At 42.0% G+C, this 27,589-nt stretch overlaps 1 protein-coding gene across 1 annotated transcript in view; it reads right to left on the reverse strand.

Moving 5' to 3' along the window:
- Positions 1-27,589, reverse strand: part of LOC123506583 — a 239,823-nt gene that overhangs the window by 71,419 nt on the left and 140,815 nt on the right. The window contains exon 2 of the mRNA XM_045258799.1: positions 15,897-16,138. Coding sequence (XP_045114734.1) covers positions 15,897-16,122 — 226 coding nt within the window. The 5' untranslated portion in view covers positions 16,123-16,138. The remainder of the gene's footprint in view (positions 1-15,896; positions 16,139-27,589) is intronic.

The following is a 27,589-nucleotide window of genomic DNA, read 5'->3' on the forward strand; positions in this document are numbered from 1 at the left end:
CTTTAGAAATGTTAGAAAAAATTTAAAAAAGGGAAATGTATAAAGAAAGAAAAGAAATGAGAAAATACGAGAAAAGATTATGGAAAATATAAAATGAAAGAAAACGAGCGTAGTAGGGTTCATAAGAGCCTTATTTGTGTCTGTCCACCTGAAAAATGAGAAAAAAAAAGAAAATGAAGAATAAGATGTGAAAATAGAAACTGGGAAAAGAAAACGATCAAAAACACAAAAATAAAAGAAAAATTATACGTAGAAACAAAAAGGAAAAGATAGATAAGAAAGTTGAAAAAAGCAAAATAAAAGATTAAAGAAAATAAGAAAACGATGAAAACAAAAAAACGAAAGAAAAACATGAGCAGTAACAAAAAGGAAGAAAATAAGAGAACGAAAAGGCTGAAAAAGAAAAAAAAAAGAAAAAGAAAAACACGAGAAGAAAAACGATAAAAAAGCAGAAAAATTAAAGAAAAAAATATATAAAGTAACGAAAAAAAGAAAAACGAAAACAAACAAAAATTGAAGAAGAAAAATAAAACTCAGAAAACGATGAAAAATAAAATAAATAAATAAACAAATCAGTAAGAAAAAGAAAAAAATAAAGAAAAAATTGATAAGATAAAAAAAAAAAAAAGAAAGAAAACACAAGAAAAACGAAAAAAAATGAAAGAAAAATGTAAAGTAAAAAAAGGAAATAAATAAGAAAAGAAAGTCGAAAAAGGAAAAAGATTAAAAAAAGAAAGAAAAAAAAAAAATGATTAGTAAGAAAAAGAAATAAAAGAAAACAAAAATTGAAAAGAAAAAGAAAAAACGCAAAACGAAAAAAAACATAACAAAAAATGTAAAGTTAAAAAAGAAAAGAAATAAAAGAAAAAAGTTGAAAAAAATAAATAAAAACGTCAAGAAAAAAAAAATTGAAATATAAAAAAAATGCGCTTAGTTTTCTTTGTAAGCCAGAGGAAACGTAACACTGGAATCTCTTTTTTTATACCACGTTGGCTTTACACGGGGATTTATGGAGTAAAGGGGATACTTTTTTGGGGGGAACCTCCTATCTCAAACCCCACCCGCTAGGAAACCCTTGCCCCGAGTGAGGAAGCCCAACCTACACTCGGACCGTGGACAGGATTCGAACCCGTGATTTCTTGTACTATAGTCTTGAGCGGAAGGAAAGGTATCACTGGAGTCTTGGCACCTGAACGACCCATACAGCTCAATTAAAGGGAGTTCTATGCCGCCTCACACACGACGCTGATCCGTGAGGCGACTAACGAGGCAGAGAGGGTGTTGACGGAGGTTAGGAATTAATTAGGCCTACTTAGAGAGTCTGAGCCCACGCCTATGAAACGGTAAAGGGTCGTGAAGTGAGAGGTTGGTGTTAAAGGTCTCTCTCTCTCTCTCTCTCTCTCTCTCTCTCTCTCTCTCTCTCTCTCTCTCTCTCTCTCTCTCTCTCTCTCTCTCTCTCTCTCTCTCTCTCTCTCAAAATTCCTGCTTTTTTTCATTTTGTTATGTATTTTGTGATATTTTTATTTTGTGTTTTCATGATTTTTTCTTTCTTATTCGTGTTTGAGAGAGAGAGAGAGAGAGATAGAAAACATTTATTAGGTAGGTTATAGACTGATTCTCTCTCTCTCTCTCTCTCTCTCTCTCTCTCTCTCTCTCTCTCTCTCTCTCTCTCTCTCTCTCTCTCTCTCTCTATCTGGGAAGAATCATGACCTAATGAATGGAATCCTTCGAAGTGCTAAGAGGATTTCTATCAAGAGATTTCTTTATCTTCGGTGGAGATAAATGTATTACTTATCACACACCGTCAGAGAGAGAGAGAGAGAGAGAGAGAGAGAGAGAGAGAGAGAGAGAGAGAGAGATTAAAGCAGAACGTTCGCTTTATTTACTGATCTTCGTTTCTTGGTAGACTTGCTTTCATTCCGCGACGAATGTGAAGGGAAGGCAGCCAAGGTATGCTCTCTCTCTCTCTCTCTCTCTCTCTCTCTCTCTCTCTCTCTCTCTCTCTCTCTCTCTCTCTCTCATATTTCTTCTTGTTCTTGTTCTTCTTATCATTTACCATTCTTAATATTAAGTTAGCTTTGGTTAAGACAGCTTAGGTTAGGTTAAGTTAGGTTAAGTTAAGCTAGGTAGAGTTAGGATAGGATAGGTTAGGTTAGGTTGCATTACGCTTAAGTTAGATTATGTTAGGCTAAGTTAAGTAATGCTAGATATAGAATTAGGTTAATTTACGTTAAGGTAAGCTAAGATAAGTTAGGCTAAGAATGGTTGCGTTCAGATAGACCAAGTTGAGTAAAGTTAGGTTAGGTGGCCAATACAGGCAGGTGCGCTGCTTCCGGGTGGCGTCCCCAGGTGGAGGGCGGGTCTGTGCTGAGTCTCTTAAAGCTTCCTGGCAAGATCCCCCGCTAATGGAAAAATACGCGGAGTTTGTTCCCTCTCGGACCCAATACAGGTGAAGCAGTGCGAGTATTGGGAGGTTCTCAGGCGGCAGGACTGAACACCTGGCGAGCTGATATGCTGTAGAGAGAGAGAGAGAGACGAAGAGAGAGAGAGAGAGAGAGAGAGAGAGAGAGAGAGAGAGAGAGAGAGAGAGAGAGAGAGAGAGAGAGAGAGAGAGAGAGAGAGAGAGTGCTTTTATAGATTGATTAAGTGATTGATTGAAAAAGAAACAAATTGATTTAAAGAGGAGAGAGAGAGGGAGATATACTGTAGAAAGAGACATAGATAGATAGATAGACAGAGAGAGAGAGAGAGAGAGAGAGAGAGAGAGAGAGAGAGAGAGAGAGAGAGAGAGAGAGAGCCATATTTTGTCTTTTAGGTAAATCAGAAAATTGTTCTGTTTTTCCTCCCTTATTGAGAAAATATCACATGAAGACAATTGGGCTTCAGTATAAGGCAGTATCATTTTCCTTCTATTTTTATCTTTCGTTCTCTCTTTACGTAAATTGGAAATCGCCTTTTTTTTCCACTTGTTTTCGTCCATCACAGTTTTAATTAGGGAATATTGAAACGCATTTTTTTTTTTTGTAAACGAGACGATTTTTTTCTGTAGTTTTGTTTTCATTATTGTAAAGGTTCGAAATGGCGGAATGTCATTTGTGCCTAATATACCCGTGCATGGTCATTACTAGAGAGAGAGAGAGAGAGAGAGAGAGAGAGGGCTAGTGATAGAGAGATTATTTCCTCATTCACAGACGTAACATTACATTTCGTACATTCATTTCGTGTGTGTGTGTGTGTGTGTGTGTGTGTGTGTGTGTGTGTGTGTGTGTGTGTGTGTGCGTGTGTGTGTTTGCTGATGATGCTGTTACACCAAAATCAATTTACTTCGTTATCATTTTTTTTCTTTTTTATTAAGAAATTTCTAGTTTTTAGAGGATTTTCTTTTTTATTATCATAGTTATTGTTTTTATGTTTATTTTAAAGTTTTATGTCTCGTGTGTTATTGAAAATGTCTTATTTTTCATTATATCCATTAGCTTTGCGTTGTAACTCTATCTGTTTGTCTGTCTGTCTCTCTCTCTCTCTCTCTCTCTCTCTCTCTCTCTCTCTCTCTCTCTCTCTCTCTCTCTCTCTCTCTCTCTCTCTCTCTCTCTCCCCTAAATTGTCAGAAACGCATTCATGTTTTGCTGTAATGTTGGGTGTTTGATGTCATTTTGGATGGAAAACAAGGGGAAATGCGCTGTGGGATTGTTTGCATGGCGATGTCACGGAGTTTTTTTGGTGTCAGTCCCCTCCACACATCTCCCCTTACCTCCTTTCCCCATACTCCCCCTTTACTCCCACTCACCCTGGTTTACTATCCTTCCCCTCATATCCCCTTACAAACATCTCTCTTCAGTCTGACCCATCACGGCTTCCTTCCTCTTTCCTACTTCCCCTTACTCGTGTATCTCCCTTTCTCCCCTTTCTATTTCTCCTTTAGCTTCCTTTTCCCCTCTTCCCTTTGCACTAACACTTCTCTTCTCTCTCACACTGTCTCTCCGTAACTCCCTACATACTCCCTTGCCTTACCTCCCTCTTTTCCTATCTTTCTACTCCCCACAAGCTCCCTAACACTGCCTTCTCCCTAACATCTACCCATCCCCTTCTTACTCTTCCTTTTCTAATCCCTCAACCTCCATACTCCCTGTCATTTCTTCTCATTCCATGTCTTTCTTTATCATCTTTCCATCCTCTCTTACCTCTTTCTCTCTTCCCATGTAAACCTATTTATTTTTCTACGTGTTTTCATCTCTCTCTCTCGCTCTCTCTCTAATCCCTTCCACGTATCACTATTGCACTCTTACGTCCTTACGTTTCCTTCCTCACTTTCCTCTCTAACCTACCCGCTAACCCTCACCTCTGCTACGGACAGGTGACGATGCATGCAGTGTTATGATGTGCGAAATGTCGTGCTTTTTCGCATTTATTTTTGCAGGGTTACTGAAGTGCTGTCATGCAAAAAGCTAGTTCCTCATTCATTTTCATCCAACAGCAGCCGCGTGGGCACCAATAAAAATGCGTCTTTTGATAGGTGGTGAGTGTGTATGTGTGTGTGTGTGTGTGTGTGTGTGTGTGTGTGTGTGGGTGGGTGGGTGGGTGATGTGTGGGTGTTATAGTGCATGTATTGATAATATATTTTTGTTCTGCTTGTGGTGAGCTGCGTGTGTTGTCAATACAGAGGCTTTAAACTGGTGGGTTCATTGTGTACTGGTGAGAGAGAGAGAGAGAGAGAGAGAGAGAGAGTATAACATAAATCAAAGGACCACAGAAGGACAAGGAGAAACATTGGCATTAAAAGTCACTCTCACCGCAAAGAAAAGGTACACCACCACCACCACCACTATCACCACCACCACCACCACCACCACCACCACCACCACCACCACCACCACCACCACCACATCGATACAGGCGATTATTTATCAACAAAGGCCTCCTTCACTACCACTTCCCGTAGAGTTATTGCCTCTTAGACCATTACTACAAGTGTGTCTATTACTCTTACTCCTACTTTCACTCCCACTCCTCCCACTGCTACTACCTTACTACACTGCTCAACCATTAACTTACCTAACCAAACCTAACTTAGTCCTTTACTAGTAGTGTGGCTGTTACTCACTCTTGTTCTCTTGTCCATTCTCTCACCACTACTGCCTTCACTTATAATAATTTAACCAAACTTAATCTATCCTAATCTTAGTTTTAATAGGAAACAGTGATGAAGGCAGCAAGGATCACCATCTTTAACCCATTCAATACTGAGACGCATTTTTACCATGAGTTTTGGGTGTGAATATGCGATTTTATTTACATTAGCAAGGTTCGATGGAGGTCAGAACGTTAATAGTCCTGAATCTTCACTGTTTTAATCCCTACATGAGATTTTGAAGCTATATAAAATCGCCTAATGAATATAAAGATGCATCATGCTACTGAAAGGGTTAATACTACCAAACCTTTCGACATCGTGGTACAGTGGAACCCTGCGTAGCTTTGGGGTCCGAGGGGTCTCCAAGTGCACGGGTTCGAATCCTGTCCACGGTCCGAGTGTAGGTTGGGCTTCCTCACTCGGGGCAACGGTATCCTAGCGGGTGGGTTTTGAGATAGAAGGTACCCCCCAAAAATATATCCTTTAGCCCATAAATTCCCGTGAAAAACCCACATGGTATAAATAAAAAAAAAAATTGTACTCGTTACTGCCTTCCTTAGTTTCCTCTTCAAACTAAAACTTCCTGGAAATTATCCTGTATTGGATATCCTAATCTTCCCTATTATTACTACAAGTGCTGCTATTAGTCTTACTCCTTTTCCTACTACTATTACTCTTTCTACCGCTACAATCGCTACCAACATCCAACATCACTGCTGCTGTTACTACCTAGTGGCGGACTTCAGGAGTGGAGGGGCAGAAGGGGAGGTCCTCCACGGTGTCTATAGAAAAATGTTAAAACTTGATGATTTTGAAAAGAGTCGAAGCAATCAAATGAACACAACCGTAACCCACGCAACACCAGGCACTATAACACCTCACAACACAACACCAGGCACTACAACACCTCACAACACAACACCAGGCACTGTAACACCTCACAACAACACCAGGCACTGCAACACCTCACAACACAACACCAGGCACTGTAACACCTCACAACACAACACCAGGCACTGCAACACCTCACAACACAACACCAGGCACTGTAACACCTCACAACAACACCAGGCACTGCAACACCTCACAACACAACACCTACAACACCTCACAACACAACACCAGGCACTGTAACACCTCACACTGTAACACCTCACAACACCAGGCACTGCAACACCTCACAATACAACACCAGGCACTGTAACACCTCACAGCACAACACTCAACACTGCAACACCTCAAAAACAACACAGCAACGAAACGCATCACTAAATCATCAAACACCCCAAACTACACAACATTAGCCACCAATTCGCGTCCCTTCCTCTGCCTGGGTGGACGAGAGCGAGTAATTACCTACTCAGCCATACGCGAGGGTTGGATATAGGGGTGTGGAGCACATAATTCCCTCTACAGCTTCCCGAACAGGTAGAGAAAAGCTCATTGTGTGCGGGTGGGGTGTTTCAGACGTGGCTTTCAGGCTGTTAAGTGCACGGAAGCTTTGAGAGGACGAGAAGAGGGAAGGAAAGGCTGGTGACCAGTGACCTCGGCTTTTTAGGAGTGCAGGGCAACGCAAGGGGAGGCATTCAAGACGGAAGGTGTTGTTAATAAAGGAGTAATGACGAGGGGCAGGGGCCGGAGGGGCACTAGCGCCACGGAAAGGCTTCGACAAAGGACGCAAGAAGGGCACGGCCTAATAATGAAAAAAGGTCTCACGGTAGGATGTATAGAGAAGGTTGGGCCTATGGAGAGAAGGAGCCTCTAATAAAGTATCGTGAAGAAGGAGGAGGAGGAGGAGGAGGAGGAGGAGGAGGAGGAGGAGGAGGAGGAGGAGGAGGAGGAAGAAGAAGAGGTGCAGAGTCCCATAAAACACATACTGAAGGTAGAGTAAGAGAGAGCGTAAAGTAACAATGAATGAATATAAAAGAGAGAATATGAAGAAAAAAAGTAAGCGGCGATGGAAGGAAGGCAAAGGAAAGGTGAAGCATTAAGTAGATGAGGAAGCAGCAGTGGGCGGTGAGTGCTGCTGTTGATTGGGTGTTAGGTGTGAATGAATTGAGCCTCAGTACTTTGGGTGTGATATTTATCTGGGCGCGTGGGAGCGAGGGAGGCGTAAATGCATCGCGTGGAAAATAAGCGTGTGCACTTTTGAGAGTGGGAAAATTATTCTAATTGGTAGGTTAGTTGCTGCGCTGGAATCTAATTTACATTCTCATACACTTTCTTTTTATACAATGCAGCTCATGAAAAAGAAATAGTAAATTCGCCTTATGGATTATATTATGCTTAGTAATACAATTATCCTCTTGTTTCTTGTTTAATTCCTGTCAGGACAAAACAAAAGAGAGAGATCACAGAGAAGATAAAAGAGAAAGGACGAGCATTTTGGGATTCTAGATGAGTGGTGTGACGCGACTCAGTCCTCGAGTACCTTAGGATCATTGAGGCTTTGTAGTGTGATATGTTGTTTTCTTTCTCCTTCCTGTGGCTGTAATGCAATCTCTTTTCTCTCCCTACGGTTATAATGTAATTTGTGTGTTACTTCAACCCTCTTCCTGCACTCACATAAGGGAGGCGGTGGCTTATAGTGTATAAGATGGTGAGCGTGGGATCGGGCAGACGTCCATGCGTAGGTTGGAATCCCACCACATACCACCTTGATACTTTGCCATTTGTCGAGTGATTTAAAGTTATCCATATGTCATCGAGATACCCAGGTCCTAGGTGGTTACACCCAAGATGCGCTTGGGTGGTGATATGGGCCCTAATATTGGTACCACTACAAATAAAATTGCCTGCGCCACTAATGGATGGAAACTGAACAGCGCTTCATATAGTCTTAAAGTAAACCTCTCTCTCTCTCTCTCTCTCTCTCTCTCTCTCTCTCTCTCTCTCTCTCTCTCTCTCTCTCTCTCTCTCTCTCTCTCTCTCTCTCTCTCTCTCTCTCTCTCTCGATAGCACTAAGGAAGCTAATGTCACGATACTCGCCTTTACTTGGATTATCTTATCTCGTAACGCCCTCAGCAGGTGTGATGGCGCCCTGGAGGTTGACTTCCTTGCACCTCCGTGGATCGTTTCCCGGTTTGGTGGTTGGAGGCAGTGGCTGTGTGATAATTATTGCCGCTTATGATATCGGGTTATTGCTGTCTAACCGGCCATTAGGAGCCAGGCGCTCGTGATAGCCTCGGCATAAACCCTTGTTGGTGGTGAGCTTGCAGTAGTTTATTTGTCTCTAATCGTATAAATGAACGCTGCCCGAGACCCGTAAATATTTCTTGCCGACTACACCACCTGGCATTTGTTTCGGCTTTCCCTTCCCTGTTTTTTTTTTTTTTTTTTTTGCTTCTCTTAAAAAGTAAACAATGGCCTTAAATAACTCTTGAATGTAATAGGATCATTTTTCTTGGTTTTAGGGGTGGTGGTGATGGTGATGGTGGTGGTGGTAGTGGTAGTGGTGGTGGTGGTGATGGTGGTGCTTTTCTCTCCCGCTTTTGACGTTTGTTTTTAGATTTTATTTATCTATATTTAACAATTACTATATATTCGATTTTAACCTCTTCAGTACCATGACACGTTTTCATATTTATTTCCTTCCATTTGGTGATTCTACACAGCTTCAGAAACTTATGTCGAGATAAGAACAGTCAAGACTCTGGCCATTAATCTTCTGACCTCAATAGACCCTTCCTATTGTAAATAAAATCGTTTAATCATACTCAAAACTCAAGGTAAAAATGCGTCTCAGTACTGAAGGGGTTAAACAGAAAAGCGACAAAGAGATTTAATCAGGAATAACAAACAGAGCATACCTTCCAACACATAACCCACTGAACACTGGAAAGCTGGCGGTTCTCTTCCGTGCAAACACTCATGAAAGGAACAAGTCTGAACGAGTGAATATTGATGCCACTCCACTGCAGCAGACTACTTTAGTACTTGGCCATTACGTGAGTGAGTGATGTGCGAAGGTGAGCAGCACAGTACAAGGGTAGCATGTAAATGGGTGAGTGTAGCCTGGCGATGGTATTATGTATGGATATGTAGCGCAAGTGCAGCGTGATGAAACATGCCGTGTGTGCTGAGGGCAGGGCAGGGCAGGGAGGCAAGAGAGAGAGTTAGAGTGGCATCAAGTTAATTTGACCCTAAAACATCTACCAGCACTATAGTCTGTCTACTCTAAAGTGGCTCCTGGGTCTCAGTCTGAATGGTGTCCCAGAGAATGAATGCGTGGTTGTCAGATCTTGAGGAAAACCGTGAGTTGTCCTTGTAATAAGTGCTTTGGTCAACAGAAAGCAAGTAATATTCGCATCAAATCAATTACGTTATCAATAAGCTACAATGTGTTTGAAATCCAGGAGCTATTTTAGAGTAGACTGACTAGCACTATGACAACTAATCCACTGAATCTACCTTAACTAACTTCAACGCCCCTTCTTCAGCTAATCAGGACACCTACCACCACTAACACTATTACCACTAGCACACTAACATTATATTCTCTCATTTTCGTAGGATTTACATTCGTATTGTTGAAAGAGAGTTAGAATGTGGGTAGTTTGTTTCTCTATTAGCGCCATATGTTGTGAAAATATGAATCTAACTTTACCTTAACTAACTTCAACGAACCTTCTTCAGCTAATCAGGACTTCTACCACTAACACTACTGCCACTAGCACACTATCATTACATTCTCTCATTTTCGAGGGATTTACATTCATAGTGTGTTGAAAAGGAGTTACGATTTGGGCAGTTCTCTATTATCGCCATCTGTTGTGAAAATAACCAACACTCATTGATTCCACTACTCAGAATACCTCCCATTACATTCACTCGTTCCCTGGTGTATAGTCGTGGCGTACAGGGAGGAGCAGCTCACAACAGTTAATTAGTGAACCAGTTCGTGTATAGTTACGGGACTGCGTGAGACTCCGAACACCTGACACCCCTCGCACCTCACGCTCCTGTATTGACGAGGCTCCTTGACGCCCGCCTCACCAGCACGAGTACTCTCCTTCATAGGTAGAGATGGAAAATGTACTTAGATTATTCTCAAGGGTTTAAATAGAAGTGCATGTTTACCAGATCGAACATAGACAGTACGATAGACATGCCGCCAAATTTCTTATCACAATCTGATAAAAAGAATATATAATGAGTGATATTAACCCTCTCAATACTGGAACACATTTTTACCTTGAGGTTTCATTACGATTAGACTATTTTATTGGTATTAGGAAGGATCTATGGAGATCAGAAGATTAATGGCCACAGTCTTCACTATTTTAATCCCCTATATAAATTTCTAAAGCTGTATAAATTCCCCAAACAGTCGCCAGAATGGATATGGAAACGCGTCATGGTACTGAAGGGGGTTAAATACACGGAGAAGGAAAGTAGAAGAATGAAGATGATAAAAACACTTCTCACTCTATAACTGAAACCTCAACACGCACTCTGATTGTTTCTTAAGAAGTTGGCTCAAGTTACATAATTAGTTTTCGGGAGCGTGGAAACTTATGATAGCCAGGAAAGCCACCCACTTCCTCTCACCTCTCCCCTCTTGCCTCCTACTTCCCTATCCTTTCTCCCCTCACTCTCCGCCCCTCTCCTGCCTCCCATGTACTTCCCCATCAACATCATCCACATAATTACTCTTAACACATTCTCCCACGCCCCAGAGAGAGAGAGAGAGAGAGAGAGAGAAAGAGAAAGACAGACAGGCAGAGAGAGCTCACCTGGAAACACATAGAATAGCAAAAAAAAAATGTAATAAGTTTAATATTACAACATTTTCAGTGCCTGGAGATAGAAAATAGTTAATGTGTGGACCGCTGCTCATCTTACGGTCCCTTACCTGCCTTACCTGGCTTGGGGGCCGCATTAATTACCCACCTGAGGCCAAACATTGTATTATCAGCATCCATATTACCATTTTTTGAGGCATTTTTTCTTAGCATCTTTTCCATTGAGGGACGCGAGGCTGGGGTTTGTATATGCTCTTGCTTCCTCCAACATTAAGTCAAAATTTGGTCTAGGAAGAGGAAGAGAGGACTCAGTCACGGGGTATTCGGCTTCACGGCTGAGTAACGCTCCAGCCGCCTTTCAGAGTGTGGTAAATAGAAGCGTGGGGAAATTTTTTTAATATCTGGGCGTGTCGTGAATTGCTTTCGACAGGTGCGAAGTCCCAGAGTGCCTCAACGTTCATTCTGACTCTTCTTTTTTTTTTTTATGTATATTCCTTGCTCTACTTCTCCGCTCTCTCTCTCTCTCTCTCTCTCTCTCTCTCTCTCTCTCTCTCTCTCTCTCTCTCTCTCTCTCTCTCTCTCTCTCTCTCTCTCTCTCTCTCTCTCTCTCTCTCTGTTTAGTGCAATATTGAGCCGCTTTGTTACTCATGACAAGCACACACACACACACACACACACACACACACACACACACACACACACACTTACAAATTCGCGGAAGAGTAACTAGTTAATTAATGTTCTTTTGCATCAGTATCTTTGTCTCTCCTGGCGCTGAAAAGTCTTGGTGTCCACCGTAATCTTCTTAACGTCATCGCTGTGCAGTTAGCAAAGTTTTCATTCTGTTATCAGACTGTAGAGTTGGTTAAGCTGGATTTTTTTTCTTACTACTTTTTTTTCGTCATTTTTCCTTGCAGACTCCACTGAGGATAAATTCTCTTTGCATAAATTAGAGCGGAAATTTGGTTATGATGGAAACGAAGTGGATCGCGCATGATTAGGTTAAGTCTACAGTGATCAAGTTACAGCCTTGCGCTATCTCTTGTCACCAAGGCGGACTTAGTGATTAAGTAGCGCGCAGTTTTCAGCATCAAACTGGCTTTTTCTTCTGGATTTGCCGGTGTGACAATATACAGACTCAGGTTAGGTTAAGTAACGTTAGGTTAGGTTAGGTTAGGTTAGGTTAAGTTAGATTAGATTAGGTTAGGTTAGGTTGGGTTAAGTTAGGTTTGGTTATGGTTAGGCTAAGTTTGGTTAGGTTAGGTTAGATTAGATTAGATTAGAAAAGTAAAATATTTTGACAACATAGAAAAATGTTAATTCTCAACACACACACACACACACACACACACACACACACACACACACACACACACACACACACACACACACACACACACACACACACACACACACAAACTTATTTTCTTGTGTGGCGAGGACTCGAAGTGAAAAAGAATAAAATACAGGCAGTAGTTTTTCTCTCCCCATTACTTTGAAGGAAGAAAATATAACTTATTCTGAGTAATTTTAGAGCGAAATTGATAAGAGACGTCAAAATTTCTACCTCGTCTTCCACACCTTTCTCTTTTCTTCATCATCTGCTATTACTCCTCCTTCTCCTCCTCTTCCTGATTCTCCTCTTTTTTCTCCTTCCAGCTCGTTATATAAAGGATGCTAAATCCGTATCACTAATGAGAACTTCCTTTTCCAACCTTTTCAATGTGTGTGAAGGTCTGGGCGTGTGTTTGGCAGGTGTGTGTATGTGTTTGGGTGTGTGTGTAGGTGTCTGTGTGTGGATGGGTGGTAAGTAGCTACATAAAAAGATCGTTTTCCTAACTATTTTGCCGTCCTAACTCTTCACAGGTTTTAGTGGAAGGTAATAAGGTGTTCAAGGATGTTTTTTCAGGATTCTAGTAATAAAGTCAGAAGATTCTGTATCGTCAAAAGAGAGACATTCAAGAGTACCCGACAGTCATTGTTATCGCCCTTTAAAAAATAGCCCAGAGAGAGAGAGAGAGAGAGAGAGAGTTAAGAATACGAGCTAAAGTAGGTAGATAGCTGCTCTCTCTCTCTCTCTCTCTCTCTCTCTCTCTCTCTCTCTCTCTCTCTCTCTCTCTCTCTCTCTCTCTCTCTCTCTCTTTCTATCTCTTCTCTGAGTCTCCAAATTTGCATTGCGGACTCTAAAATGACCCCCACCCCTTCTCCTATTCCCTCTCTCTCTCTCTCTCTCTCTCTCTCTCTCTCTCTCTCTCTCTCTCTCTCTCTCTCTCTCTCTCTCTCTCTCTCTCTCTCTCTCTCTCTCTCTCTCTCTCTCTCTCTCTCTTGCGTGACTGATGGGATGGCGATGTTCTGGCGGAGATAAAGGTAAGACTCGAGGGAAAGAAGCTGTGAAAGGCAAACTTCTTCCTCGCCACAAATTATGCTAAACTCTATCTCAATGCTGGCAGGAGTCTCGAGTTTTATAGTATTGTAGTGGAAACTTTATTTTTTTTTCCTCTTTTTTCGTCTTTTTTGGGTGGGGATGGTGAGTGGGTGGCGGGAAGGGAGGAGAGTGGCAGGTATTATCAGTATGTTGGTTAGGTTAAGGTTAGTGGTAGGGTAGGATAAGTTAGGTGAGGTTTGGTTAGGTGAGGTTAGGTTAGGTTAGGTTAGGTGAGTTTAGGTGAGGTAGGGTGAGGTTAGGTTAGGTTAGGTTAGGTTACGTGACGCTAGGTGAGGTGAGGTGAGGTGAGATGAGATTAATCAGTGCCCCAAAACACCACCACCACTACCACCACCACCACCACCACCACCACCATCACCACTATCACTCAAATTAAAAAAAAAAACTGGAATATTATTGGTTCCTTCACTTACACGAGTAATGACAAAACAACATGGCAGGTTACTCCAAACATCAGGCCGTGTGTTGCAGTGTTTAGCCGTTTAGTTTTAATGAATTTCTATCGAAGCATGACGGCAAAGAGCGGCACAGTGTATTGATACAAGCACTCACTCCTCTGACATCCTCGTGACGCTTATTGCAGTGTTGTCAAGGGCGCCTCTCCATACTTCTGAAATTTATCGCGCACCTTGATAGCGATACTTCATTTGGCGGGATTATACACTGCTTTGCGTATATTCATTATTCATCGTGTGAAAAAAAAGTGTGGAAATAGTTAAAACTGCAGCTTTTTGTCACGTGTTCTGATAGTTGTGTCGCTCTTGTACTGTTAATGAATGCTTGTCTCTCACAGGTGTGTGTGTGTGCGATGGAGGGATGTGTATTTATACTTTACCTTTCCCAGTTTTAGCCGCCGTGAACGTAAAGTAGTGCGTTTGAGGAGAGAGTGTTCTATACACCTGCCAAGGCCAGATATTCCGCCTACAACCACTGGTACCGTTGTTATTATTACACACATACATTTATCTCCCTTCGCTCTCCTTTTCTAGTGTCCGTAAACCACAAAAAAAAAAAAAATGGTTGAGGAAAGAGTTTTACGCACAGAACACCAAATTATCTTCCCACAACCACTGATAAGATGTTAAAAATACTCATATATATTCATTCACCATACCTTTCCTGTTCTAGTCACAGTGATCACAAAATAACATATAACAATTAACCACCTTAGTACTGTGACGCATTCTTACCATGATTCTTGGGTATGATTAGACGATTTTATTTGCATTAGGAAGAGTTTATGGAGTAAAAAAAAATCATACCCAGCAGGTTTTTACTATCTAAATCTCCATATGAAATTTTGAACCTGTATAAAATCACCAAATAGTAAGCAGAATGAATATGAAAACACGACATGGTATTAAAATGGTCAAGAAAAAGAGTCTTACACACATGCTAGCACTAATTGTTCTCGCTACAACCACCAGAGCAGCTGTTAATACTACACGTCTACTCTCTCGTTGCCTAATTACCTTATTAGTCACCAGGAGAAGTCTCGCAGCAGGGAGTAATTAGGTAAGGAATTAACTGACTCATTAAGTGGCAAGCCTGGAGGCCTTATTACAAAGAACAAGAGGGGAAAGCCACAGGGGAAAAATATGGGTAGGCCTAAGCGGGTGTGAAAGGGGAAACGTTAATGTGAGGGGAGAAATAGGGGGTGTGAGAGGGAAATAAAAAATGTGAGAGGGAAAATATTGGTGTCTGAGGGAAACAAGGGTGTGAGAGGGAAATAAGTGACTGGAGAGGGGAAATAAAGGCAGTGAGAGGGAAAACACGAGGAGAGAGAGGGGAAAAGGAGTGACAGAGGAAACAAGGGGTGAGTGAGGGAAACATGGGTAGCTGGAGGAGAAATATAGATGTGAGAGGGAAAAGAAGAGGTGTAAAGGAGAAATATTGGTGTGGGAGGGGAAACAGTGATATAAGAGGGGAAACAAGGATATGAGAGGGAAAACAGAAATATGAGAGGAAAAACAGGTGTATGAAAGGGGAAACAAGAGATGTGAGAGGATAAACAGAGGTGTGAGAGGGGAAAATAAAAGATGTGAGAGGGGAAATAAGGGTGCCAAAAGAGAATTAAGAGTGTGGAGATGGAAACAGGGCTGTGAGGGGAAACAATGGTCATGATAGGAAATATAAGAAGTGTGAGAGGGGAAACAGGTACGTGAGAGGGAAAATAGAAAATAAGAGGAAAACAGGGGTTAGAGGGGAAATGAGGGGCGTGTGAGAGGGAAATAAAGGTGTCGGAGAGAAATAGGTCAATGAGAGGAGGAAATAAGTGTGTGTGTGTGAGTATGTGTGTGTGTGTGTGTGTGTGTGTGTGTGTGTGTGTGTGTGTGTGTGTGTGTGTGTGAGAGAGAGAGAGGGAAAAATGGAATGTGAAGCTAGAAACATTAGTGCAAGACAGGAAACAAATGTGAGGCGAGGAAAAAGGAGGAAAAAAAGGCTTAGAAATAGATGAACACGTAATACACTAATGGTAATGCAATGATCCTGCCTATGAGTAATCATGATAGAATGGCCCTAGACAAAAGAGAGAGAGAGAGAGAGAGAGAGAGAAATTGATAGGCCTACTCACGCGTGCAGTGGGCCGGTTCATCTTCGTTTTTTGAACAGTCCGCCTCGCCATCGCAGTACTGGTCGGCAGAGACACAGCTTCCATCATGGCACCTCAGCTCACCCATGTCACAGCCCTCAACCCGCCCCGCCCGCGCGACAGCCCACGCTAGCACGAACACCAACGCCCACACCAGCGCAGGGCTGCCACACCCACCGCACTCCGCAGGCCGCCACCCCCAGCCCATCACACTCAACGCTCATCTGAAACACAAAACAAATTCACATTTTTAAACTTGAAATATTGGGGTTATTGGAGTTATGGTGCCGTGGGAATGTTATATATGGCCCCATGGAAATGTTAGTTATGGCGCCATGGGAGTGTTAGTTATGGCGCAGTGGGAATATTGTTTATGGTGTCACAAGAATATTGGGAAATGAGTCATGGAAATATTGGGTATGGTGCCATGGGAGTTTTGGGATATGAGTCATGGGAATAATGTGTATGGTGCCATGGGAATATTGGTGTATGGTGCTGTGAGAATATTATTTATAGTGCCATGTTAATATCGGGTATGGTACCGTGGGAATATTCATGGCAGTCACAAAAAGACAGATTCAATTTTAAAACCATGAAATGTTGCCTGGAGCCATGAAAACAATGGACACTTTTACATCAATCACTTAAAAGACAACAGGGAATAAGGACGTCATGTTGAATATTGCCTCCCACACACAAAATACACATTAATGAACACACACACACACACACACACACACACACACACACACAGATGGACATTCATTACAACCAAAAGAAACCAAGCTCACTTCACGAGGCTGTTGGTAACCCCTTCAGTACCATGACGTGTTTTCATATTCCTTCTGGTTACTATTTGGTGATTTTATACAGCTTCAGAAACTTATGTGGGGGATTAAAGTAGTGAAGACTGTGGCCATTAATCTTCTGACCTCCATAGACCCTTCCTAATGTCAATAAAATGGTTTAATTGTACACAAATTTCAAGGTAAAAATGTGTCCCAGTAGTGAAGAAGTTCAAGGGAGAAGAAAAATCAAGCGAAAATATCATGAAAACTTCCCTCTGAATTCAAACTAGGTGAGCGAATCCTTCATGTACTTGTTTCACTCCTTCAGTACTGGAACGCATTTCTACCTTGAGTTTTGGGTGTGATTAGACGATTTTATTGACATTAGGAAGGGTCTATGGAGGTCAGAATACTAATGGCTAAAGTCTTTACTGTTTGAATCCCACACATAAATTTCTGAAGCCGAGTAAAATCATCAAATAGTAAGCAAACTGAATATAAGAACGCGTTATGGCACTGAAGGGATTAACCACGGACACAGCACCACCACCTGTTAGTCGTGCAAGGTCCTCAAACACCACCACCACCACCACCACCACCACCAGACAAACCTAACAGTGAATAACGCTCGGCCTCACGTATTTCACTTTTATCGCAGTCTCCCTCATCCCTCACCGACTTACGCACTCCTATAATGCACCAAGAAAAAACTTTTATGTGACGGGAATCGTAATTTCTTGTGCACATTAATGTTCTTGTGCCTCCGAGCCATCTCTCAGGCCGTGGCGCGGATATCAAGTTGAAACACGCCGCCGTATTATACAGTAAATACAGAGACCTGAAATTCCACAGGGCTCCGAAATACTATTATTGTCCGTGCAGTGATCGCGGCATGGGACGAGTCTGCGTCACACGAATGGCACCAAATACTGAAAACATTGTATTGGTTCTCATCTGCCCACACGCTCATCTCTATTGTGAAAATAATAGATAGAATAAATAGAGGGTCAGAATATGAAATATGTAACAACTGATACGTAATTTTTTGTGCTATGGCCACACACGACTACATATGTAACTCCTCTTTAAATGTAATGGAATAGTTTGATGCGAGTTTCGAATGTGAGCATAAACTATGTGAGTGACGGCGAAGGAGCAATCGAGTGGTTAAGCCCTTCAGTACCATGACGCGTTCTCATATTCACTCTTCTTACTATATGGTGATTTTATACAGCTTCAGAAACTTATGTGGGGATTAAAATAGCGAAGACTGTGGCCATTAATCTTCTGACCTCCATGACCCTCCCTAATGTAAATGAAATCGTCTAATCATACTGAAAACTCAAGGTCAAAATGTGTCTCAGTACTGAAGGGATTAAGACCATTAATCTTCAGGAGTAATTATCACTACTCATTTAAATTTCCTGTGACGACTAAAGCAAATACGTATTACAGTAGCATGAGCAATTGAAGAGTAAAAAGAAAACAATAATAGTTTTTTTAAACCATGAAAAAATATACTAAGTTGCTTCATCTAATCCCACAAACTCAAAAGAAAACTTCAGACAGTCCAGTCGATCGTCTTCCCTTCCTCGGCCTTGCCTGCATACACTGCTTACATTTGGTGTGAAAACATACATTCATACTAATGCGCACCAATATTCAATTTAAAAAACGTATACTAAAGACGCACGAGTATTGTGTTTATAATCAGTAGACACAAAGACATTTCCGACCAAAGGTAAAAACGTGTATTGTAATGAGTTAGTAAAGTAATTCACAACACAGTAAGGTGAAATGAATGCTTGTAATCTATTCAGCTCTAACACACGTGATCGTAACAGCAGTGGTAATGGCCGTCAGGGAGGAGGAGTCAGGCGTACCAACCACACACTGCGGGAACTGCGTCTGTCCAACACTGACACGGAATCGGTTTAGAGTTACGTTGTTTGCTATTTTAAGATCTTAGAACACTGGATTAAACACACTAAGTAAACTAAAGAGTCACACACACACACACACACACACACACACACACACACACACACACACACACACACCGCGTAGTGTAGTGGTTAGCACGCTCGACTCACAATCGAGAGGGCCGGGTTCGAATCTCGGTAAGCGGCGAGGCAAATGGGCAAGTCTCTTAATGGCCCCTGTTCACCTAGCAGTAAATAGGTACGGGATGTAACTCGAGGGGTTGTGGCCTCGCTTTCCCGGTGTGTGGAGTGTGTTATGTGGTCTCAGTCCTACCCGAAGATCGGTCTATGAGCTTTGAGCTCGCTCCGTAATAGGGAAGACTGGCTGGGTGACCAGCGGGCGACCGAGGTGAATCACACACACGAGAGCAGCACTTCAGGCATCCACCCCAAAATCTCAGCGGCTGTTTTGTATTCTCATCAACTTTTCCGAGCCGTCCTCCGCCAGGCCGCAGGTTCCTCCCGAGGGGCGCCATTATGCGGATAACAATGACGTCAAAACTAAAGCGAATTCAGCCTTGGAGCGTGGAGTCATGTGTTCATTAGTCCACAGGCTCAGGCAAATCTTTCCGGATTTTTCTACGCTATGGGAAAGTGCATTATGAGAGTACGAGGAGGATAGGGGTGTTGGTGGAGGCGTGAGTGGTGTCAGGGTGGTGCTCAGTGCTAGTTTGGTCTAGTAGTGAAGCACGTGTGGTGATTTCAGTGATCCCTTCGTCAGGTTTTGTGAGCTACTGACCCGGTGAGTCTTCAAAAACGCCGTGGGTTAAAGTAAATTGGTGGCGTGTACGTAATGTCGCCAGCCGCGCTCGTCGGGAAAGAAATAGTTTACATTCTTTCTCTCCGCTGCCCAAAGATTCTGGTTAAAAGTTCAGGGCTTCCTCATGATCATTATCCTCGCAGGAATTGTTTTTAGTCCAAAACGAGGACGGACGCTCATGATATAATAAGGTTTTGGTCTTTTCTTGGCCTGGATGGATGCAACGTGAGGGTCAGAGCCGCAACACACACACACACACACACACACACACACACACACACACACACACACACACACACACACGTAAAAATGGCAGTGAAAACATCATATTCCCCATGACAGTCGGTATTGCTGCGTCGCTTCCATCAAGACCTGACATCTCATCCCATACCAGCATCACAAAACATTATTACTCTGGCAGGATGAGCCGCGCAATACTCGCACGTATATAACAAGTATTTCAAATTTGGGAAAACGATCCTTGTCGCTCGAGGGCCCCGCCGTGGCTCGGGTAGTTCAGCAAAAACGCGCCCAGCAAAAAAACCCGCCCGGTTGTTATTGAATTTTCCGAATAGAAATTCCGCTAAAATCACAAATACTCTGTCGGCGGAATCTTTGCCTCGGGGCGTCGTCTCGCTTTGAACGGAGGACGGAATGGTGGAAGGGAGGGTCAGGATGGGCGGAGGTGCAGGGAGAGGGCAGGGCCAGGGTGCCAGGTTGCCAGGGTGCCAGGGGAGGAGGGATGACAGAATGGCACGGTGCAAGTTAACAAGTAAGAGGATGAGAACGACTTTAAACTCAGGGTTCGTTTCAGTGTTCGCTCACTTTTCCGCTCCCCGGCACACAGCACAGCAGGAGGCGCAACACTCACTGGCAGCAACGGGAAACACGATCAACTCCAGCGGGAAACACATGCGGCTGGAAATATGATCACTGAATAGGACGAAAAGGGAGAAAAAACTAAAAAAAAGTTGCGTGGTGTTAAGTTACGAGTGGATGATGGGTGTACCTAGAGGTCATCACTCCCCTTGACCCCCACGACCTTCACCTTCCTCGCCTCGCCTCGCTTCTCCACTGCCACTCCCTCAGTATTCTCAGTATTCTGTATTGTTAAGACTATTTTCTTGCTTCCAGTGACAGATTAACTAGATTTCTACATGACGAAAAGGAAAAAAGTATTGAGAACCTGCTAAACATGTTAGCCTTTGCAAATAGTCGGTGAGAGAGCAAAGCGTTTCAGAATTCTGGAGCATGAAGAATGGACACAGTCTTGGCCAGCGCCCAGCTCGTGCCATGAGGGAAAACACGGAGGAGGAGGTGGCCACAGGTTGAAATGTTGCACTCACCTTTTGTCCTCCCCATTAAAAGAAGAAAAACGAAAAATACATTGTTTAGGTGTGAGGGGATAGGGAGAGGCCGCCGGTAGTCAGTTGCATCCAAATTACTGTCACTTCATTCTGGCGCACCTGGCGAGGCGAGGCGACAGCGTGGCGTGTCGCTGAGGTCCCTGATGTCCCTGGGGGTGAAGCAGGTGGCGCCGCAGTGGGGAAGGGGCAGGGTTGCTTCCTGGGGACGTGGTCTGGGTGGCGCTCCAAATCAAATAAATTCCCTAACCGTGTTTGGAGTGAGTCCTGCTGGCCGCCGCGTGGACTATGCCGCTGAAAACTGGGGCGGACTGGTGAACTGGGGTCTTGGGGAGTGGGGGAGACTCTAGCAGCTGGGGAGGAGGGGAGGAGGAGGGTAGGAGACGAGAGCCACTTTCCCGCAGCGCCGCCACCACCACCACCACCACTGTGCTTTTAACCTTGGCCCCAAGACACACACACCTCTGAGAGTTTTTACAATGAAATGTGCCAGGCTTCTTCTAAAGAGTTTGGTAAAGGTTCTAAATTTATTCTTTATCGGTAGGGATAATCTTCACGGGCTTTCTTCCCTTTCTGCCAGCTGCTGTCTTATGAATGTTCTTGTTTTTTGTAGTCCTTGTTTTAGTTCTTGTTCTTTTTTCTTATTTTCTTAAGTTTGCTTTCCGGTTCTTCACGTTCTCCCAATTATTCATTACTTTTACTACTTCTGCTATAGCTACTGTTGATATTTCTACTATACCTAATACAACCAACACTATCACTACCACCAACATAACACCATCACACCACCATCACACACACGCCAGTATTCAGAAACGCCTTCAGTTCTCACTACGATGAATTTGCAAGGCCACAGACAACTAACCGGGATTTCAAGACAGTTTCTCCTTTCAATTAACTAGAAGTCTTGTCAATCTATCACCAGAAGCATAGAAATACTCTTAAAAAACACGTCTTGTACTGTAGCCTTGGGAAAACAGTGAAAGTGAGAGAGCAAACCGTTTCAGAATATTGGCCACATCCCCCTCACTAATATTACTCTTACTTCCCGCCAGCTACCATGATAAAAACCGGCTTCAGTAAAGTATATTCCGTTCCATCAAATCAAATATCCTCGCTGACTAATCCAAGATGAACCCTACGCGTTCAATTAGCAATTCAGGCGAGGCTAAATCCTTTAATGAAATGGGTTTTCCTCACGTACATTTTTCCTCACCAGGGATTCGGGAACTTTCAATTAGTAAGCGACCTTTTGAGCACTATAGGAAAGTGTGAAAATACTGAAATGCCCCATTCGACTAGTGGAGCATGTGATGACTAGAGAGGAAGAGACAGAAAGCTTGAAAACACCCAGGGGAGATCAGAGGAGCTGTAGAGAGCTGGTGGGGGAAAGAAAGATGGTGGAAGATGGAGGAGAAAGGAAAAGGGTGGTAGAGAAGTAAATAGACATAAGTTATTGTGACCTAGAGAGAGAGAGAGAGAGAGAGAGAGAGAGAGAGAGAGAGAGAGAGAGAGAGAGAGAGAGAGAGAGGATTCATCAGAAGCAGGCAATATAGAGGAGGGTTGGAAATGAAAGGGGAAGGATAAGTCTCTCTTGATTTCCGTCAAAACTACACTTGCAAAAATGTAAAAATGTTTCCCTTTGTATCAAAACACAAATAGACGAAATAGAAAAGACTCGCCGCTTGTCTCATGTAAAGAAAACGGAGGTGAAGTGACCACACGGAACAAGGAGAAAAAAGTGAGGTCTTATAATGCATTTTTTCACCAATTTTCTCAATCCTGAGTTTGAAAGAGGGTAAAAGAATGAAAGGAAAAAGAAAAGAAAACACGGTAACGAAAACGAAGCAGAAAAGGCAAAGAGATGGAAAAGCAACATATCTTATTTTTCTTGATTTATTCCTCCAGTACCATGACGCGTTTCCATATTCATTCTTCTTACTATTTGGTGAATTTATACAGCTTCAGAACCTTATATGAGGGATTAAAATAGTGAAGACTGTGGCTATAAATATTCTGACCTCCATAGACCCTTGGTAATGTCAATAAAATGGTCTAATCGTACACAAATCTCAAGGTAAAAGTGTGTCCTAGTAGTGAAGGAGTTAAATGTTTGTTTGCCTCTCTTAGTGCGGAGGAGGAAAGTGGATGAGGAGGCAAGGAAGTGGATGTGTGGATGAAAAGAATGACTGGTGTGAATATTGATTGCTTGCATATGTGTGTGTGTGTATAGTCAGTACGCACACACACACACACACACACACACACACACACACACACATACACACACACACACACAAGGCAGCTCTCACGGTCATAAAGTATTGTTCTCGTTACCTCAGGGTAGTATATATTATCTCCCCTACTTTATTTCTTCATTTATGTGCTCCCTGGCGCCTACAATCTCTCTCTCTCTCTCTCTCTCTCTCTCTCTCTCTCTCTCTCTCTCTCTCTCTCTCTCTCTCTCTCTCTCTCTCTCTCTCTCTCTCTCTCTCTCTCTCTCTCTCTCTCTCTCTCTCATAGATTCATGCTATTAAAATCACTAGTGTATCTGTTTATATGTCTATTTTCGGCACAGTGTATACTAGTTTACGTGCATTTCTTTAAGTCATAATAATTTTCATTCGTAAGGTATGGTGAAGGGATGGAGTGTGTTCTATACCTTTATTTTTCTTCTTTTTTTTATTCCTATATTTTCTTAAAAGTCATAATAGTTTTCATTCGTAAGGTATGGTAAAGGGATGAAGTATGTTGGATATCAATGATTTTTCTTGATTTTTCGTACATTTTTCCAGTTCAGTATTTGCTCTGACTGTGCTGTGAGCGTACTTTTTTTTTTTTTTTTTTTTTTTTTATTTATACCATGTAGGCTGTGCATGGAAATTTATAGGCTAAAGGAGGTACTTTTTTGGGGGGTCCATCCTATCTGAAAGCCCACCAACTAAGGAGCCGTTACCCCGAATGAGAAAGCCCTACATACACTCAGACCGTGTCCAGGATTCGAACCCGTGCGCTTGGAGATCACTGGGACCCCAAAGCGCGCATGATTCCACTATACCACGGCGGCACCCAAAGAAAGTCCGCTCCTCGGTAGCCAAAGGGAGGGCGAGGTGGGGAGGAAAACTTACCCTGTGCTTGAGAGAGAAAAGTTACATGCAGATTAAGAAATTCAAGTTTTGGACTGGGAAAGGAAACATTTTACTTCTTTTTTTCAGAATATTGTTGGTCCGTGCGTGTGGAAGGTAGAGTGCACGTTAGTTTGGGAATGGCTGTATCTAGCAATGAAATATATTCCTGGAAATCTGCTCAGCGAAGTGTATAATATATGTAGAAACTTATTTGTGTGTGTGTGTGTGTGTGTGTGTGTGTGTGTGTGTGTGTGTGTGTGTGTGTGTGTGTGTGTGTGTGTGTAGAGCACTTAATACCAAGGGACTCCTGCATTTTACAGCATGTAATGAATTTCGATTAGATATTAATCTTTCATTTTATTCCCCTTTCGGTGCAGCGTTGTGAAATGAGTTTGTATGTATGGAATATATGAACGAGAATAGACGAAAACCGGCCAGTCAGTTGTTAGGTCGCATTTCCCTCACTGTGATAGTAGAATTTCCACACAAATGTGAAATATGCAAAAGGGCAATATTGTCTGATCCAGGCTGTTGGCGCTGGAATAGGCCCAGAGGGGAGGGTGAAGCAGGCAAGGAGAGGAGAGTGTTGCCCTTCCCCCTTCCCTTCATCACTATGCTTTTCCACTTCGCTGCTGATGGCTGGCAGCGCACACGGGAGAGGAAGAGGGACGCTGGGAAGTAACGAGGCTCATACGTAGTAGAATATTTTGGGGGTTCGACTTGTGTTTGTAACTTACTGATAATTTATAAGCCTTCAAGACATGTTTGAACTTAAGTTTAAGACGATACTGGAAGATTTTAAGCCGCGGTGTCAATACTGAGAACTCTCGAACTTATCTATTATTGCTATGAATGATGCTCGGAGTCTTAGAGAACCAATGTACATTTATATAGAAGCTCAGAGCGATTTAAGAACACATAACCTCGGTATCAATATTGAATGCCCTCCTCAATCTATTTTTACTGGGAATCGTGCCAGGATTGAAGAAAAGCAGGGAAGAACAAAAGTACAGGTTAATAAAAGAAAAACACGAAAATATCCAGTGCTGTAACATTTTTTTTCAAACACAAGCCAGCGTCCATGCATTTCATTGGCTGCAAGGAAAGAGTGCGCATGAAATACAGTCATAGTCACCAGGCAGCGTCCATTAAAAAAGATGAGGTATAGATATTCCCTCGTGCTCTGTAGCCTCGCAGGGAACAAAACAAAGCCAGAAGCGTTTTAGATTTTTAGGAGAGGTAAGAATTGCTTTTGTTGATACGGCCATTGCATCGAGAGAAGGCACCGACTTGTTACTTTTTCCCTTTAGTTTTCAGTCTATTTTTGGAAAGATGTTCGTATTCTCCCCCAAAATGTTCCCCCCTCTTAATTTGGTGGCTGTGAGTGTTACTGCGTGAGAAACAATAGTTAGTTCATGAGCTTTTATATTTCTCAGAGAACAATTACCGAAATCTGAATATGTTATGTGATGTGTCACTTCCATATTTGCCCGTGCTAACCTGAGGCTCTACAATAAATGGGAAATGTAAGTTATTTAGTATGCTTTCCTTTACTTTCGTTAATAATTCTAAATTGTTGTTTTCTTTTTTTTCCGGAAGAATATTATTTGAGAAAAAAAAAGAAAATGAGGCCGAAAAAACCGTAGAAGATATTCATTAGTTATCGTTCTTTTTTATTAGTACAGCTGCATGTTTAGGAAGAGGCCATTTTCAAGGAGAGAGGAGCACGAGCAATATTGCAAGAAGCCATTTGACAGTAAGGTCTTATTTGAAAGGGAAAACTACCATCAACTCATCTAAGTTTTGAAGTGTCCTTGGAAACCCTTCTTGTCTGTCTCGTCATGTTAAGTTTAGCATAGAAGATTGCTTTAACCCCTTCAGTGCCATGACACATTCCCATATTTATTCTGGTTACTATTAGCTGATTTTATACAGCTTCAGAAACTTATGTGGTGATTGAAATAGTGAAGACTGTGGGGATTAACCTTCTGACCTCCATAGTCCCTTCCTAATGCCAATAAAATGGTTTAATCGTACACTAATCTCTAGGTAAAAATGTCTCCCAATACTGAAGGGGTTAAAATCATAGAATACTCGGAAATATCAAGAGTGTTTTGATAGTCGTAACTGTGGCTCTTGCTGGAAATTCTCAATCTCTCTTGCTATTCTAAATGAACCATTCCCTTCAAGCACAGAAAGTGTTGAAATCATAGAACGCAATGGAAAGGAGTTATGATATTCCTAACTTGGGTTGTCTCTTTTCTAACTCTTAACAAGCCAAAAAGAAAAAAAAAATAATGTGAAGCAGAAAAGGAGAGTTTCTTTTTTCTATTTTGAAACGCATTGCTTTGATGTTCTTAACTGAAAGATAGAAAGACGAGAGAGAGGAGAGAAATGAATAGGAGGCGGCAAATAAGACACCAGCACCATTGAAACAAATTCAGCGTTTTAGTTTTCGTGTTGCATCGACGTGAAGACAAAAAATAAATAAATAAAAAAAAGAAAAAAATAGAAAACGTGCAGAAGAATCATTTGTCCCGGCCAGTATTGGATTGGTGAAATGTATCGAGGTTTTGACCCAATAAGATGCCGCCCAGCACAAAGTCAATTAGTCCTGATTAGAATACGCCGCCTGCTGCTCTCACAACATACACATCCTTTGTTATATATCGTATCCATCCTTTACTCTGAGATATTGTGTATGGAATTGTGTGTCGGATTCCACTTATGCTTTGATTGTTTTACTTAATTGTGTATTTGAATGTATTTTTTTTTCATGACTGGTTTGTTTATTGATTGATATTTTTATTTGTATACACATTTCCATATTTTAGTTTATTGGCCTATTTTTTTCTTCTGTGAATTCATTTGTTTTACTTGTATATGGATTCCAATGCTACCTCTTTAATTAATGTACTTATCTATTCATCGATTTATTCCTTTACTTATACATGTATTTCAATATTACATCTTACATTCTTCTCTATTCACTTACTCATTCATCTATTCTAGGTGTGGTGAATCAGAAGGCTTTGTATATTGTCTTTTAAATTGATCTACTTATCTATTCATCTCCTTACATATCCATCCCTTTATTCATATATGTATTCGAATATTACCTTCCTGATTACATATTTATCTATACACCTAACCATTTATCTATTCCAGGCAGGTAATGGATCAGAAGGCAATTACTCCAGCGTCCCTGCGTCTCATAATGGTTAATAGAGAAGAGAGAGAGACGACTTGAATCCCTCTCCTTTGTATTCAAGTTCTCCAAGTAAGACAAAAGTTAGTATAAACGCCGTGGTATTTCAGGAGCACTATTTTCAAAGGCTCTAGGGTTGATTGATTGCTCTTATAGTATTTTTCGTTAATTTTCTGCTTTAATACAGACTCAATAACGTAAAAAGTGAAAGAAATATAAAGGTCACATGACTTGTTGGATTTTAGTGATTTTTTCTCAGTGTCCCTTTGTCGAGAGAGAGAGAGAGAGAGAGAGAGAGAGAGAGAGAGAGAACCATGGGTATTTATTTCTATTTTTCTCTCCCTTCCCCACGCTCCCTAGAAGACGAAAGTGAAGCACGAGAAAAGCAAGAGCCTCGTTTCATTATGGCAGTCACGTATCCACACTCGCTCTCCCTTCCCCATAG

The sequence above is a fragment of the Portunus trituberculatus genome, chromosome 20 (assembly GCF_017591435.1).
Source record: "Portunus trituberculatus isolate SZX2019 chromosome 20, ASM1759143v1, whole genome shotgun sequence".
Lineage (NCBI taxonomy): Eukaryota > Metazoa > Arthropoda > Malacostraca > Decapoda > Portunidae > Portunus > Portunus trituberculatus.